Source organism: Eptesicus fuscus, chromosome 6, assembly GCF_027574615.1.
Source record: "Eptesicus fuscus isolate TK198812 chromosome 6, DD_ASM_mEF_20220401, whole genome shotgun sequence".
Classification (NCBI taxonomy): Eukaryota; Metazoa; Chordata; class Mammalia; order Chiroptera; family Vespertilionidae; genus Eptesicus; species Eptesicus fuscus.
In genome coordinates this window covers 18,204,630-18,222,018 of record NC_072478.1, presented here as the reverse complement: position 1 = coordinate 18,222,018, position 17,389 = coordinate 18,204,630, and the positions used below count along the sequence as shown (strand labels likewise).

General features: G+C 58.5%; 1 protein-coding gene across 1 annotated transcript; it reads left to right on the top strand.

The window, feature by feature from the left end:
* The first annotated feature begins 3,101 nt into the window (after window positions 1–3,101).
* KLF2 (KLF transcription factor 2) lies at window positions 3,102–5,646 on the top strand. The gene is made up of 3 exons (XM_054717306.1): window positions 3,102–3,326; window positions 3,579–4,410; window positions 5,022–5,646. The coding sequence occupies exons 1-3, from the start codon at window positions 3,252–3,254 to the stop codon at window positions 5,195–5,197; spliced, it is 1,083 nt and encodes a 360-aa protein (XP_054573281.1). The 5' UTR covers window positions 3,102–3,251; the 3' UTR covers window positions 5,198–5,646.
* The last annotated feature ends 11,743 nt before the right edge of the window (window positions 5,647–17,389 follow it).

Here is a 17,389-nt window from a genome sequence, read left to right as displayed (position 1 = left end):
AGCAGTGAGATACCCCCACACACCTAGGAGAATGGCTGACGTAGGAAACAGGGACACCACCAGATGCTGTCCAGGGTGTGGAACAACTGGAATGCAAAACGGTACGGGCCACTTTGGAAGACGTTTGGGGTGTTGCTTACAAACCTAAAATAGTCTTATCTTGGGATCTATTCATTGCATTCCTAGGTATTTACCCAATTAATATGAAAACGTATTTCCAGGCAAAAATCATGAATGCTTATAGCAGCCACATGCAATATATAGTCAATATAGCAACTATGGCCCCACACTGGAAGCAACCAAAATGTCCTTCGGTAGGTGAATGCATAAACTGTTACATCCAGAACCTAGATTCTTACTCAGCAATAAAAAAGAAATGAGCTATCAGGCCACGAAAAGACACAGGGGAACACTAAATGCATATTGCTGAGTTCAAGGAGCCGGTCTGAAAAAGCTACTTCCTGTTATGAGTCCAACTATATAATATTCTGGAAAAGGCAAAACTGTGGAACCCAACCAGGGGTTAGGGAAGAGGGAGGGACGGAGAGGTGGAGCAGGCGACTTTCAGGACAGTGGAGTGATTCTGTATGGGAGTGTTACAGGTGACACATAAACACTGTGCATTCCTCAAAACCTACAGAATGTACAAAACCTTTAGAGTGAACCCCAAAGTAAACTGTGAACTTTAGTTAAGAACAGTGAATCGATCGTGGCCCTTCAATGTGACGAAGGTACAACACTAACACAAGATGTTACTAACGGGGGGAACTGTGTGTGTAAAGGGGGACGTTATAGGAGAACTCTCTGTACTCCCCGCTAACTTTTTCTATAAACCTAACATTGCTCTAAAAAAATCAAAGGTCGTTAGTTAAGGGGGAAGGAAGGGACTGAGCCAGAGCCAAGCAAGCGGAGAGTGAGAGGAAGGCACGCTTGGTGGAAGACACAGCAAGTACCAAGGCCTGGGCGGGGAGGTACTCGGTGTATGCCAGGTCCTGCAGGGAAGCTGCGAGTGGGGAGAGGGGTGGGCTGGAGTGAGCTGCAGGAACGGTTGGAGGTGGAGGGAGGACAGGACCGAGGCCGGCAACTGCCTGAGAACCATACACCTTGGGGACCAGACGGAGTTCCCTAAATCCTTCCCCCATTATCCTACGGAGAAACTGCGGCTCCGAGAAAGGCAGCAAGAAAAGCACTTGCAGAGAGCTCACAGGATGTCACCCGCACTTCCACAGGAAAGAAAGAGCCTGGGACCCTCGCCCTGTCCCTTTGGGGGAAGGTCCTTTTATCGCCTCCATTTCACAGAGGAGGCAGCAAGCCCCGAGAGGCCCAGCCACACACAGCGAGGGGTCAGCGGTCGAGGCTGATTCTCCGCCATCACGGTGGCAGCCACAGGGAACATGTCTGGGCTCCACGGAAGCACCTCTGGGTCCCCACTGCCCGGCAAATAGGGTTTATCGGCAAGTGTTTGTTCAATCTACCGTCGGATGATTCACGGTGAGGTGGCACGGCTCTGAGGCTCCATCCAGCTGGGAGGGTCCAGGAATATGGGCCCCAACGAGGTTCCTTGGCGCCTGTGTGGTGCAAAGGCCACCCCCACTGCCGCAGCCCTGGTCTGCGGCACCCCGGCTTCCGTCAGCGGCAAAGCCCTGCTGGCTCCCAAGGACAGGCGCTACCTGTACCTCTCGCCACCTGGCCCAAACGTGGGTTCTGGGGTCCAGAGACCAAGGCTGGATACTGGCTCCAAGTCATAGCATAGGATGCTATCCCTCCAGTGCCTACAAGGCCCCCCTTTCTACAGTTCTGGACTCACAGAACTCCTCCTGGGTGAGGTGCACATGGTCACCATCCTCCTCTCCCCCCTCACACACACTCACTTCCTCTCTCCCTCCTCCAAGGCCCCTATCCCCACCATACTTGTTCTTTTACACACACACCTCCGCTAGAGCGGAAGATTCCCAGCGCCGTAGAGGGACACCGGGAGGGGCAGCCGCTTGCTGGTAGGGCTGTGTGGGGGGGACCCGGGCGGTATATTTAAGAGGCCCACCAAGCAGGCTTGTTCCCGGTGCCCCGAACCAGCGCTGCATCGGTGTTGGAGAAGAGACTGTCACCTTGTCTGGAGTCTCTTCATCCATGCAAATCATGAATGTGAAGCCGCCAGACCTGCCGGCATCAGCAGGACCTACAGCCTCTCCCAGGGCCCCCAGGGCCTCGGGCGCCCTGCTCTGAAGGGCTTCCTTGGGGAACAGTGTCTCCAAGAGGGAACATTTCACCTGAGCCGGCTTGGCTCAGTGGATAGAGTTGCCTGCGGACTGAGGAGCACATGCCTGGGTTGCGGGCTCAATCCCCAGTGGGGGGTATGTGGGAGGCAGCCGATCAATTATTCTCTCTCATCATTGATGTTTCTATCTCTCCTTCTCCCTTCCTCTCTGAAATCAATAAATAAAAAAAAAGGGAACACTTCTTGATGTCATCACGCAAGAGTTTTTGAGGATGATGAGCAAGCATAACAGTGGGTGGAGCTAGGTGGGCCCCCAGAAAATGAGGGGCTGGGTCTCTCCACCCATCATCATGAGTCCTGGGAACCCCAATCTCCCCATCCATCGGGGTGTCTGGGAAACTCCACCCTAAGGTGGCTGGTCCCGGTCACCTCATCCCTCTAGGTTTCTGGAGACCTCTCTGCGGCTGCTGCGGGGCCAATCGTTCACCCACCAGGGGTTCTGGGACCTCTCTGAGGATTTGGGGCCCATTCACCCCATCCATCGGGGATCCCAGGAGGCCACGGGGCCCAGTCAGAGCCCCAGGTCCCCGGATGCCACCCCCGCTCCAGGTCCTCCCCGTCAGCGCGCAGGCGGGAGCCCACGGGGTGCCCCGGGGATCCCTGGGCGTCCCGCGGCTGTTGTGGAGCGCGTGTTGATGCCGTCGCCCGGGAGACACGCGGGGGCGGGCCCCAGGCGGGGGGCGCGGCCGGGCTGCGCGCGAGGGGCCGGGCAGAGGCGCAGGGCCCTGGCGGCCGCAGTGGCCCGGGCCGCCGCCGCCCGCCGGCTTATATACCGCGGCTAAATTTAGGCTGCGCGCGGAGCTCGTCCCCCATCCGCGACGCGCTTCCGCGGCCCCGCCTCCGCCCGGCCCCCACGCGCGCCGCGTCTATAAGGCTGGGGCGGGCCCGCCCGCGGCCCGCAGAGCCGTCCCCGCCCGCCTGCGCCCCGTCAGTCGCTCACCGGTGTCCGAAAGCGCGTCAGCCCGGGGTCCCGGTCATGGCGCTGAGCGAGCCCATCCTGCCGTCCTTCTCCACTTTCGCCAGCCCGTGTCGCGAGCGCGGCCTGCAGGAGGTGAGGGCGGCAGGGACAGCGGGGCGGCCGGCTCCGGGTAGTGGAACGTGGGCTGCGGGGCAGTAGAACGCAGGCGGCGGGGATGGTGGACTTAGGGCAGGAGAACCTAGGAGGCGCCGAGGGCGAGCTCAGGGTAGGAGAGCGCAGGCGGCGGGGACGGCAGGCTCAGGGTGCTGGGACGACAGCGGCGGGCGGCGGTCTCCGGACCCGCCGTGCGCTCACGCCCGTCCTCCATCGCCCTGTCCCCCGCAGCGCTGGCCGCGCGCAGAGCCCGAGGCAGGCGGCACCGACGACGACCTCAACAGTGTCCTGGACTTCATCCTGTCCATGGGGCTGGACGGCCTGGGCGCCGAGGCGGCCCCGGAGCCGCCGCCCCCGCCCCCGCCGCCTGCGTTCTACTACCCTGAGCCCGGCGCGCCGCCGCCCTACGGAGCTCCCGCGGGCAGCCTGGTGTCAGAGCTGCTGCCGCCGGAGCTAGACGTGCCGCCGGGGCCCGCGCTGCACGGCCGCTTCCTGCTGGCGCCGCCCGGCCGCCTGGTGAAGGCCGAGCCCCCCGAGGCGGACGGCGGCGGCGGCGGCGGCTACGGCTGCGCGCCCGGCCTGACCCGCGGGCTTCGAGGCCTCAAGCGCGAGGGAGCCCCGGGCCCGGCTGCCGCGTGCATGCGAGGCCCCGGGGGCCGCCCTCCGCCGCCGCCCGACACGCCGCCGCTCAGCCCCGACGGCCCCGCGCGCCTGCCTGCGCCTGGCCCGCGCGCCCCCTTCCCGCCGCCCTTCGGCGGCCCCGGCTTCGGCGCTCCCGGGCCCAGCCTGCACTACGCGCCGCCCGCACCCGCTGCCTTCGGTCTCTTCGACGACGCGGCCGCCGCCGCCGCAGCAGCAGCAGCTCTGGGTTTGGCGCCGCCCGCCGCCCGAGGTCTCCTCACGCCGCCCGCGTCCCCGCTGGAGCTGCTGGAGGCCAAGCCCAAGCGCGGACGCCGGTCCTGGCCCCGCAAGCGCACCGCCACGCACACCTGCAGCTACGCCGGCTGCGGCAAGACCTACACCAAGAGCTCGCACCTCAAGGCGCACCTGCGCACGCACACAGGTGAGAGGGGAGAGTGGGCGGGGCATGAGGCGCGGGGCCCGGGAGGAGGGGCGCGATCAGAACCCCCCGGAGTAGCGGCTAGGTCCCGGGGATTCCGGAGGAGGCGCGCACGCTTAGGACTCCCCTGGGGGCGTGGCTCGGAAGGTTGGGGAGGGGTGGTGCTTTTACTAACCTTTGGGGAACTCTGACGCACAATATTGGGGAGGGGGCGCACGCTTAGGATCCTCCTGGGAGTGTGGCTCAGGACTTTGGGAGCTGGTGCGCACTCAGGAATCCCAGGGAGACGGTCTCAGAATGACAGGGAGAGGATGCAAACTTAGGGCACCTCTGGGGGCGTGGCTCCCAACACCGCGAGTGGACTGTGTGCGCGCATCGCGGACCCCCTGGGGACGAGAATCAGAAGGAGGGACACAAGTGCTTAGGGACCTTAACGTTGCAAAACTTAGTCGTGGGGGGGGGGGGGGGGATCGGCTCAGGGAGTTGGTTTGGGGTCGGTTGCACGCTCCTAAGTAGCCACTCTCCGGGGCGAGTGTCTTCGCGCACCGAGGCCAGAGTCACTGGGAGGGAAACTGAGGCCCGCTCTCGTTCCCCCCCCCCCCTCCCCCCTACAGGCGAGAAGCCCTACCACTGCAATTGGGACGGCTGCGGCTGGAAGTTCGCGCGCTCAGACGAACTCACGCGCCACTACCGCAAGCACACGGGCCACCGGCCTTTCCAGTGCCACCTGTGCGACCGCGCCTTCTCGCGCTCCGACCACCTGGCGCTGCACATGAAGCGGCACATGTAGCCCGGGCGCCCCGCCCACTCGCACGCGGCCGTGGCGGGTCCCACGCGCCGGACGGACGCGGCCCCCTCGCAAACTGTGACTTGGTATTTATTGGGCCTTAAGGACTGGACGGGGCACAGCGTGGCCACCGAGGAGGCTCCCCGATGACGACGCTGCCGCCCTGGCCCCATCAGAGACTGAAGGCCCCGGTGGGAGGAGACCACGATCCTCCTGGACGAGTTTTGTTTTCAAAATGGTGCAATAATTAAGCGTCGTCTTCGCCCCACCCGGGTCTACACTAGAGGATCGAGGCTTGATGCCTTGTGAAGAAATACAGCCTTAATGTGTACTGTCTACAACGTTGTGTTTTTTTTTTATAATATTGTACATAGCGACTGTGACAGATATTGTATTATTATTGTAAATAAGGAGACAGGCGGCCCTTGGCTGCCTGGTTCGTTTTTATAAGACTTTTGCTGTGTTGTTGTTGTTTTTTTTAATTAAAAGAAGTTTTGCATCTTTTTAAAAAAAAAAATCACAGCGCTGATCTGACTGCTTGAAAGCTGGGGGCTCGGGGCACCGGGGGAAGGGCTGAGGGACACAGGCAGCTTTGATGGAGGGCAGCCTCGCCTGGCACAGGGGTGGGGAGTGAAAGTGGGTGCTGCCCCGGCCAGCACTCAGCTTGCCAGCTGCGCAGCGCCCAGCTGCCAGAAACCTGTGGGTTTTTCTATAAATTTAAACACTGCATTTTAGGACTGAGGAAGAGCTATTTTAAGGTTGTTCCCTGAGCCATAAATTGCCTCCTTTTCCCCAGAGCTGGGGAAAGTGCTGGTCCCACTGACGTGGCCGCCTCTGGGCTGAAAAAGCCTCAGCTAATTCTGAAGCTTTTGAGGTTTAAGCCAAACTCCTGGAGTGTGCAGGCTTTTTTTGGGGGGGGAGGGTGTTCTTTTTTTTGGGGGGGGGAAATGTTAAGTTTCTGACATGCTTTGCCTTTTACTAGTCTTTCCTTTAAGCAGGATTTTTTTTAAAGTATATTTTATTGATTTTTTACAGAGAGGAAGAGAGAGGGATAGAGTTAGAAACATCGATGAGAGAGAAACATCTATCAGCTGCCTCCTGCACACCCCCTACTGGGGATGTGCCCGCAACCAAGGTGCATGCCCTTGATCGGAATCGAACCTGGGACCCTTGAGTCCGCAGGCCGACGCTCTATCCACTGAGCCAAACCGGTTTTGGCTAAGCAGGACTTTTTTTTACAGGAATGAGTTCCCCATCTTATTAGGAAAAAGGCAGAGCGTGGTGGGTGCTCCTTCTCCAGACGGGCAAACTGAGGCCCAGAGAGGAAGCGATGGAGTGGTGGCCTTCGGGTGCCAGCTTGATCTGGCTGCTTCCCGGGAGTCCTCAAACCCCACTACAGGGGATGGGACGGGGGGGGGGGGGTTTGAAGTAAACCACCTGTTACTGGCATAGGAGGGACATGAGTCCTCCCCGCCCGCCCCCCAGATGCCCCTGTGTGATGGAGTCACATCAGAGCCTTATTGGATGGAGCTGACCACTCCAGAAACCCACCTTGCAGGCAAGGGTGACCCCTGCCTTCTGCTCTGCAAGTCCCAGTGGAGCAGGGAGGTGCCCCTCCCTGACAGATTGCCCTGCCACCCCTCATCTTCCCCCTTCTCGGGGCCCTGGGTGGGTAACCATGGCCACCAACAATTGCACAAGTGTTTTCCAGAAAGTGAAAATAGCTCATAAGTATCGACTGTTTTAAAACACTCTCGCCCATTGCGACAGAGGCTGGGATTTCCTCCCTCCCTCCATCCTTCCTCCCCGCAACCCCCCAGGGCAGCCCTGGAAACAGCTGAGAGCTGTTTGGTAATCCAAAAAAGCAGAAATGGGAGCTGACAATCTGATTCATCCTCCTCGAGTAAATAACCTGGCCCCACTTCCGCCGGGGGGGTGTGTAAGCGCGCGCACGCTGCTTGTACCCTCCGCCTCTGCAGCTTTTGCAAAAACTGCCCCAGAGCGGGACAGTGTCCCCTCGGCCTGTAGAAATGCCCCTCTTGGCTCAGATGGTCTCCGAGGCACTGGGGGCAGAAGATAGACAAGGACAGGTCCATCATTTCTGCTAGCTGGGGTCTCCCGTCTTTCCTGTTGAGTTCAAACTTACGAGGAAAGCTCCTTTTCTGCTTACTTCAAACTGCTCCCAGGTGTTACACACACACCCCGCCTTTTTCCCCAACCCCTCCCCCCTCCCCCAGGCTTCTCAGTCCAATGAGAGGCCATCTGTCACGGACTGAAGTTGTGACTTTCTGTTTTCTGAGCGCCTCCATCCGATAGAATAGAAAGTGCCATCCTCCAGCTCAGCTGTCCCGCTCAGCAAGACACAGGGCCGCTGCTGATGGGAGACACAGGGAGGCAGAGAGAGAGAGACCGCTCTCCTCACGTTGCCCCTTTTCAAAACCAAGTGTCCACGTCCCTCTCGTGGCTTCCGGATGGGCGCTTCTCCACCAGGAGCACCCAGCAGGAGAGAGGTTTGGTTATCACAACGGCGGGGGGCGGGGGGTGCTGCTGGCGTCCGTGGGCGAGGGCCAGGAATCCTGCAAACACATTCTCGAAGGCACAGGAAGTCCCCGCCACAGGAGATGATCAGCCCCCTGTGTCAACAGGGCCACGGTTGAGAAATCTGCGCTGGTTCCTAAAAGATCAGCGTGTTCGTTGCTCCGATGAGCACGGAGGTGGCCCTGTCCCGGGAGCAGCGCCCGTGGCTGGTGCCACCGGAGAGTGGCGCTGACCCCTCACGGCTGGGCCCAGGCTCCGGGCTCTGGAGAAGACACGGGACCCGAGAGCTTTGCCTTCCCGTGAACCACTGGAGTCCATTTGCAAAAACGTTAAATGTCAAAGAAGAAATAATACTCGCCCTGCTTTCTACACACGTTCCAGTCCCCGTTGTTTTTGGAGGGAGGGGCTGCCCGTCGGGGGCTGAGTGGCTTTCACACGGCTGCGATGATGAATGTATCCTTTTTTCCCCGGGCAAGGTTATGACAACTTTCCCATGTGTTTTTTTTCCCCTCCATGGCATGTTTTTATTATCCTTTTAGACAGCTGTATAATATTCCATTTAGATGTGCCAGGAATTGCTTGTACAAACAAGCACTGAGCATATATTTATACTTGGCCATGTTTCAGATGGTCCTGGGGTTGGGGGGTGAAGGCTTGGAAGGGATGAAGGGTTTTTTGGGGGGGGCCTAGGGGGGCTTTGGGCAACACCAAAATGATCTCACAAGAGTGACTCCAGAGATGGGGGTGGGATGTAGGAGCTGCTTTTCTGCTGAAGTTTCCTGTGTGTCAGGGAGCCCGGCACCTGCAGGACGGTGTGGTGGGAAGTGGGGGAGGGGAGCTGTCAGGGGTGAGAGGAGCCCAGCACATGCCTGACTCAGCACCCCACCCCATCAGCGGGCTGAGTTAGCACCTAGGCCCGCCAGCGCCCTGGGGAGGCGAAGGCAGCCGGTAGAGGTGGCTCGTGAAGGCGGCAGCACCAGGCAGCTCCCTCCGTTGGCCGGGACCCACACGGAGCGGGGGGGGGGGGGCGGGGGTGCCATTGGGGGGCCGTCCTCTACACTGCAGGATGCTGAGCAGCACCCTTGGCCCCCCCCGCCCCCCCCCCCCCGCCCCCGAAGCCAGCAGCACCCATCTCCCAAGCTGTGACGACCAAAAATGTCTCCAGATATGGCCAAGTGCCCCCCGGAGGCAGAATCGCCCCCGATGGGTCACCCTGGGCTCAGGCTCTGTGGGCACCTGGGAGACTCGGCACCTGGGACGGTCTGCCCCCCGGAGGCCGCACACGTGCCAATACACACCGAGTGAGAGGGAGAGAGGCGGCGACTCAGGCGCGGGGAATCACCCTGGTCAGACCATCAAACCCATCAGGAGTTTATTCTGGGGACCCAAACCAGAGTCTTTCCAAACAAGTAACACCGAGTTTCCCCCTTGGCACTGCTGGCACCTGGGGCCGGTCATGCGATGGGGTGAGGCTGTTCTGTGCATTAGAGGGCACTGAGCGGCGTTTCTGGTCTTGACCCACTGGATGCCAGTAGCTCCCCCTCCCTCTCCCCCAGACCAGAATGTCTCCAGCCATCACCCAGGGTCCCTGGAGAGGGTGGGGAGGGACTCGCCTGCGGTGGTGACAAGTGTGTGGGCAAACCATTCTCCCCATGGGAGCCCCGGGCTGCTGTGTGGGCCTGTGTCCTCGTCTGAAGGTGAGGATGCTGCCGGCCCGGAAGCAATGACAGAACGGGGACCAGCGCCCCGCACTGGGGTGTGGCCAGCACTGCGGGTCTCCCCTGAGGAGGTTGGTGTGCTTGCATTTTAAGTCTCCCTGCCCCCCACCATCTGTGTCTATGTCTTTGTCTCTGTCTCTTTGTCTAGATGGGTAGAAAGATGATAGATGATAGATTGATAGATAGATAGATAGATAGATAGATAGATAGATAGATGATAGATAGATGATAAACAAATAATCGTTCATCTTCCTCTCTCCTTTTCTCTTTTTCATTTCTCAATCTCTCCTTCTCTCCTCCCCTTCTTTCCCCTTCCATCTCACTGTCTTCCCCTCTTCCCCTCTCCCCTCCCCTCTCCCTCCCCCTCCCCTCTCCCTCCCCTTCCCCCTCCCCCTTTCCCTCTCCCTCCCCCTCTCCCTCTCCATCTCCCTCTCCCTCTCCCTCCTTCCCATTCACTCATGATCTCCATGCCTCAGCCCCAATGGAGTCCTGGGGAAGCAGAGGTGACTTCGCCTCAGCCCTTGCCCCAGAGCCAGTTGACAGCGTTTGCCGAGTGACTGATCTGGGGCTACACTGAGCTGAGCTCAGGGGGAGCAGGTGCTGTCATCCTAGGCACTTCCCCCAGATTCTCGCTTTCGACCCTCCCCACAAGCTGGGACCCTCCCAATAGCCTCCCCTGTTGTCCAGGGGCAGAAAGTGGGGCCCAGTGCTGGTACAGATGGCGGAGCAGGGCTCGAACCCAGGCCGGCCCAGCCCTGACGTCAGCGCTCCTACCCGAGCCTAGAAACATCTGTGCGCTGAACCAAACCAAGCTGGCCGTTTCCCTCCAGGCACCGGTTCCTGGAAGCCGGTGCGTCCCCCGGAGGCCTCCTCCACCTGCACATCCTAGAAAGCTCCTCTTCCAAAGAAGTGCCGGACCGGAAAGAGCAGGGTCCGGTAACCCAGGTGCCTGGGGAGCCCGGCCTGGCTGTCATCGGAAGCAGAGGGAGGCCTGGGTGGCAGTTGCCCAAAAAGCTAAGCAGAGAGTTTCCACGTGACCCAGGCAGCCCCCTCTCTGGCAGAGACCTCAAAGAGCTGAACACAGGGACTCACACGGATGCTTGTACACCATGTTCACAACGGCCGAAAGGTGGCAACCACCCAAATGCCCTCAACAGAGGAACAGATAAACACAATCTTCTCAGCCGTAAGGAGTGAAGCACCGACACCCACAGTGCGGGTGAACCTGAAGACAGGGCGCTGAGTGCGAGAAGCCAGGCACAAAGGCCGCATCGCGTGTTGGATGAAACGTCCAGAGCAGGTGCGTCCACAGAGCCGATCGTAGGATGGTGGGTGTGAGGCCAATGCAGGGGGGGGGGGGCAGGGAGTGTTCAAGGGGGACAGGGTTTCTGTTGGAGGGAATGAAACTGCGTCAGAAATAGATGGTGGGGATGGTTGCATAACAACAGGAACAAGATTAATAGAACTGAATTGAGTGCTTAAAAAACACTGAAACATGGAATACTTGAAAATGGTGAATTTTATGGATGTATATATCTTACCACAATTTTTTTTAAAAGGCAGGGAATGTGGTTTCTGTGAGTCTGACTGTGGACTGAGTACATGCCACGTGTCTGTGCTACGTTTACAGGTGAGAAAAGGGGGGCTTGTGGGGCGGGGGGCAAGGTAACCGTCTGCAGAATGGAGCTGAGCTTTGAACCTGGATCTGCCTGAAATGAAAGTTTTTCCCACTGAGATACCTCGGCAATGGACGGTCACTGGGTCTCTCCAGGACTCAGTTTCCCCAATAAAATCAGAATAAATCTAACGGCCCCATCACTCTAGAGTAAATCTAACGACTTCACTGCAGAGCCTCTCTTCTCACTCCTCCGTCCTCACTCAGCCACACTGGTCTCCTTGCTGCCCACCAAACAGGCTCTCCTTCAGTCCTGCCTCAGGGCCTCCCCACGTGCTGTTCCCTGGGCCTGGACTGTGGTTCCCTGCATTCTTCCCATAGCCGCCAGTGGCAGCCAATCAGAGCTGTGCTGAGGACCTCTCTGCAGCCTCAAAGCCGGAAACCAGGTCCTCAGGCGAGACAGGAGGCTATTGGCCAAAGGGCCCGGGTCCCAGTGGCCCTTGCCAGGCAGGGGGTGGAGGAAGCTGGCCCTGGAGTCTCAGTTCCCAGCACCTCTGCTTCCTGCTCTGCGCCTGGCCTGCGGCAAGGCCCCTCTCGGACCCTCATCGCACGGCTCCCTCCGTAGCCACGCCCTGGGGAGGCCCCTCGGGTGCCACCTCCCGTCCTTGCAGAAGGAGAAACTGAGGCCTCCCAGAGCCAAACACCGGTGCTGGGACTCCCGCCCTGAAGGCGGGTTCTCCGCTGCGGTGCAGCCTGGAGGACCAGGCCCCTCCCATTTCAGGAGGGAGGCAAAGGGAGGAGGCCATTCTCCAGGCCCCAGGCCTGCTCCCAGCCTGGGCACGGCCTGCAGCCTCCAGCTCCCCCAGCACCTGCTCTCCTCCTCTCCACCCTTCGTGCTCTTTCTTTATTCGTTGTTGTCAAATACACATAACATGGACTTGACCGTTTCAACCACTGCTAAGTGTCCAGGGCAGGGGTATTGAGTACAGTCACATCGCTGTGCAGCCATCACCTCCATTTCATCTTACAGAACGGAACCTCTGTCCCCACCAAGCACTAACTTCCCAGCTGATGGCACCTGCCATCTACTTCCTGTCTCTGTGAAGTGACTCCTCCAGCGACCTCACGTCAGTGGGATGGCACCCTGTCTCTGTGAAGTGACTCCTCCAGCGACCTCACGTCAGTGGGATGGCACCGTTTGTCCTGTGGTGCTGGCTCGTTTTAATGAGCGCCCTGTCCCGCAGTTTCACCCCTGCCGTGGCGCATGCCCTCCTTTCCAAGGCTGAGGCGTGTTTCATTGTACGGACGGACCCCGCCTCCTTCATCCGCTCGCCCTGCAGTGGACACTGGGGTTGCCTCCGCCTTTGGCTGTGGTGACTGACGCTGCTGCGACCGGGGCTGGGCTGCGAGTCCCTGCTGTCCGTGCTTTGGGGGCTCTGCCCAGAAGCAGGACTGCCGGATCCCTGTGTTTTCTCTTGGGAGCTTCGCTCCCTGCCACTCAGAGGCTCGGGAGTGTTTTCTTTTCTGAGCAGCTCCCCCAGGAGCCGCTGGCCAAGACCAAGCCCCTGCAGCCGTCCCAGGGTGTGTTCGGTTCTCCGTTCTTTGCCAGCTCCCTGCCGGGTCAGCCCCAGCCAGCCAGACTCTGGGCCTCCGTTTCCTCCTCCGTGAAATGGGAGCAGCAGCAGGAGCGGGGAGGGGAGCATCGCCAGCGACCTGGCTCCCGGGCTGCCCGGAAATCTGGGTTTAGCAGCAGCCGGAGCTGTGCAGAGAGGCAGAGCATCACCCGGAGCTGGACAGGCCTGCGGTCGAGGTGCCACTCACACCCGGCACACCCAGCCGCCTGCTCAGCCTGCAGGGTGCTCTGTGTGCAGTGAGCACCCTGCCCCACCAGGCCCCAGGCATCCAGGTCAGCCCCCCTAAGCAGGGGCGGCGGGGACACAGATGCCCTGACACCAGGCCCGGAGACCCTCCACCAGGCAGGGCCTGAGCTGGGCCGAGGCTCAGAATTCCGGGGCCTCGCACTCATTCCGGAGGCCACTCAGGGGCACAGGCCGCCCAGCCTCCAGCTCCCTCCGCCCTCCGGAGCCACAATACCGACCACCCGGGACCTGGGCACGTCAGCCGAGCGCCTGCCAAGGACACACTGCTTGCCAGGACTCGACTCCGTTTTAACCTAGAACAATGTGAGCAGAATATGCTATTGACAAGCCTTTCTCCACGCTCCCCTCCTGCCCCACTTTCTTTCTTGTTTAATACAGGGAACCTATAAACCAACTAGACGTAACTGACCTCAAACAGCAGCAGACACATTCTTCTCAAGTGCACACGCAGGGAACATTCCCCAGGCCGGGCCACAAAACCAACCTCCATCAATTGAAAAGGATCAAGATAATCCAAAACAGAGAGAAACTTGGCCGATGAAGAAATCCTCGGAGACGGGTAACAACAGTGCGGGAGGACCTGCTCCGAGGCTCGGCCGGCAAATCCCGGGAGGAAGAGAGGCATGCGGGGCCTGAGCTGCAGATCGCGGCTGGCGTGAGAGGCGGCTCTGGCCTTGGACAGGGGGTGCTGTAGGCGCATGGGGGTCTGGGTCTGGGGGCACCCAGGACTCATCTGCAGATTTGGGGTGTCTGTGAGGTTGTAGCCTCCGGAATGGGAACCTAGTATCTTCTGGGGCCCCTGAGAGCAGCTCCCCATGCTCTGCGGCTGGCAGTGGGGAGCCCACTGGGGCCCTGCTTCTGAGGGCCTGTGCCAGCTGTCCAGACCCACTCCTCCCTTGCTCATCAGAACATGCTAGAACCCCTTCATTCAGCATTCTGGCCCTTTACGGCCCGCAGCCCCCTCCCCTGAGCCTCTACTCCTACACCACCCTCAGTCCCCACCCTAACCTCCGAGTCCCGCCTCCCGGCCCCAACTCACCCTCACTCTTCCCCAGCCCCATCTCTTTGCACAGGCTGTTCCTGGTGTCAAAAAGCCTTTCCCATGTGTCCACATGGCAAACCATAGTGCACTCTTGCAGGCCTAGCTCATGTCACCTCCTCCGGGAAGTCTGCCATGACTCCTCAAGCAGAATCCTTGCTCTCCGCCATGCAACCCGGCCTCACCAGGGTGGAGGCGTTGGGAGGGGAATCTGGTAGCCCTGGACGACGTGGCCGGAGCAGCCAGCCGTGAGGGGCGCTGCATGAGTGGAGGGCCTGGTTGAGGAGGGTCAGCGCTATGAACTGGCATAATGGCTTTGCTCCCCGGTTCTCATAAGGAACCAAACCCAAACTGCAGGGCTTCTTGGGTGACAGGATTTCCTATCGACTCCAAAAGAGCCCAAGATGATGCTGAATGGAGTGTGCAGTGCAGACAGGACCGGGACTCCAAAGGCCCAGGTTGACCCAGTGATGCTGGGTAGTGTGCAGTGTGCAGTGTGGATGGGACTTGGAGTCCACTGGCCCAGGTCGGCCCCCAGCTCTGGTGCTCACCTCCCAGTGAGAGCTTTCCCTGGGCGGGTCAGAAAAGTAAGCACATCTTTGTCCATCCGTCCATCCATGGACGCCAAGGTGCCTCCACGTCTTGGCTATTGTGAATAATGCTGCGGCGAGCAAGGAGGCGCACCTATCTCTTCAAAATAGCGTTTTGGGTTTCTTGTGATAAGTGCCCACAGCGGCATTGCTGCATCACACGATAGTTCCATTCTTAATTTTTGGAGGGACCTCCGTACAGTTTTCCATAGTGGTTGCACCGATCTGCCTTCCCACCAAGAGTGACGAGGGCTCCCTCTTCTCCACATCCTCGCTAACGTGTCTCCCTGGTCTTTTTTAGAACAACCATTCTGACAGGCGTGCGGTGATATCGCATTGTGGTTTTGGTTTGCATTGCCATAATAATTCGGGGTGGTGAACATCTTTTCAATGAAATATTACTCCACCACAAAAAAGATGGAACCTGGCCATTTGCAACCACATGGATGAACCTAGAGGGTATGATGCTAAGTGGAATAAGTCAGAAGGAATGGGACAAAAGTCAGATGATTTCATTTACATGTGGGATAGAAAACAAACAAAAAAAGAAACAAACCAAACAAAACCAAACTCATAGCTATGACAACAGATTGGTGATTACCAATGGGGAGGCTGGTGGGGGGAGGGTGACATGGGTATAGGGCGTCAAATATATGGTGATGATGGAAAACTAGATGTATAGGGTGAGTAAGCTATAGTGTACACAGATGTCGAATTATAATGTTGTACACCTGAAACTTACATAATGTGATAAACCAATGTTACCTCAATTAAAAACAAAAGAAAATCATTCCTAGCTGGTTTGGCTCAGTGGATAGAGCCTCAGCATGCAGACTGAAGGGTCCCGGGTTTGATTCTAGTCAAGGGCACGTGCCCGGGGTGAGGGCTTGATCCCCAGTAGGGGGCGTGCAGGAGGCAGCCAATCAATGATTCTTTCTCATCATTGATGTTTCTCTCTCCCTCTCCCTTCCTCTCTGAAATTAATAAAACATTTTTTTTTTAAAAGGGCGAAAAGTGAAGCAGAGAGTAATGCTTCCACACTGCGGGTGCTCAGCCTCTGCTGTCTCCTCCCTCTGTCCTCCTGTGTAAGTGGAATCCCATCTGGGTGGCCTCGAGCAGGACCCAAAAGCTGGCATGTAGGCCGTGACCCCGGGATGCTGGCTCATCCGTCTGTGGGCCACACTTGGAGACGCTCGGCTCCACATCGTCACAGTCACTCAGGAAACAGTTCTGCACCCGCAGACCCTGTTCTAGAGCTGCCGTCCTGCCTTCCCGGGCACAGCCTGACTGCCCTCCACCTCCGTCACCCGTGATTTCAACCTTGACCCCAAGTTGGCCTTCTGGGGACTGTCCCAAGATGAAAAGACACACTCCGGGGCCAAACCCCTTGTCTATGACTTTGGGGTTCTGTGATGTCCCAAAGCAAGGAGGAAAAGCAGGAGTCAGGAATCCAGCCCGGCCCACCCCTCCGCTGGGCTGTAAAACCTGCCCCGGGCTCCAATCCCGACTCTCCAAGCAGAATTCTCCACATTCCTGGTGGTGTTTCCGTTGAACCCCAAACCTCAAACACATCCTGATGTCTCATTTCCTCAACGTGCCCGGGTGACTTAGGCCAGCTCGTGGGGGCTCATCCGTTCGTTTTGAGTCATAGGAAAGTGTGTTGAAGAAAGGGTTTCTCATCTCAGAAGTAGGTGGTTGTTTCATTTAACACGGTCGGTTCCCACCAACCTCTGCCGGCTTCTGTGGGGCTCACTGGGGGAGCTCCCGGCCAGCTCTGCCTTGCCGGCCAGGATCTGGGCCCTCGGAGACAGTGGAGCAGCCCTGGCGACAGGCAGGGTCTGGGGGCCCGGACAGGTCTGAGCTGAGCTCCTGGGTTCACCGCGACCAACCTGGGGTCTCCGCCCCCGTTTCCACCTCTGCAAAAGGGGGTCGTTAGCAGCTGTCTTGGTGGGGCACCGTCTGATGGACAGGCCTGCACTATGCCTGGCACACAGTAGGTGTGCAGTGAGTGCATGGGGGCTGTTATGAGAGAGCTAGTGGAACTCCAGAGAGGAAGCCCACACATTCTACTACATCCTGCTGGTCACGGGGCGGGGGCATTGTGGGCTGGGGCAACTGGCATGGCAATCCCAGTGTCACCAGCATCTGTCTGCCCCTGAGCTGACCTCTGCTCAGGGCGAGTGTCACAGTAGGACTAACCTTGTATTGGAGCCTTCTCAAGTGTAAATGGGCATCTCTTGGGTGTCTTTTTCAGTGGGAGGAGCCTTGAAAGGGTTTTGCCTAGAGCCGTGGTCGGCAAACTGCGGCTCGCGAGCCACATGCGGCTCTTTGGCCCCTTGAGTGTGGCTCTTCCACAAAATACCACGGCCTGGGTGAGTCTATTTTGAGGAAGTGGCGTTAGAAGAAGTTTAAGTTTAAAAAATTTTGCTCTCAAAAGAAATTTCAATCCTTGTACTGTTGATATTTGGCTCTGTTGACTAACGAGTTTGCCCACCACTGGCCTAGAGGAAAAGTTTTCATAATTGCTTTATTGTTGCTGTGTTGTTTGGTTCAGAAACGATTTGAATGTGTGTTGCACTATTCATAATAGTCAAATAGTAGAGAGAACCCAAGTGTCCATCAAAGACTGAATAAGCATGCCCTGACCGGTTTGGCTCAGTGGATAGAGCATCGGCCTGCAGAATCAAGGGTCCCAGGTTCGATTCGGGTCAAGGGCATGTACCTTGGTTGCGGGCACATCCCCAGTGGGGGGTGTGCAGGACGCAGCTGATCAATGTTTCTATCTCATCGATGTTTCTGACTATCCCTCTCCCTT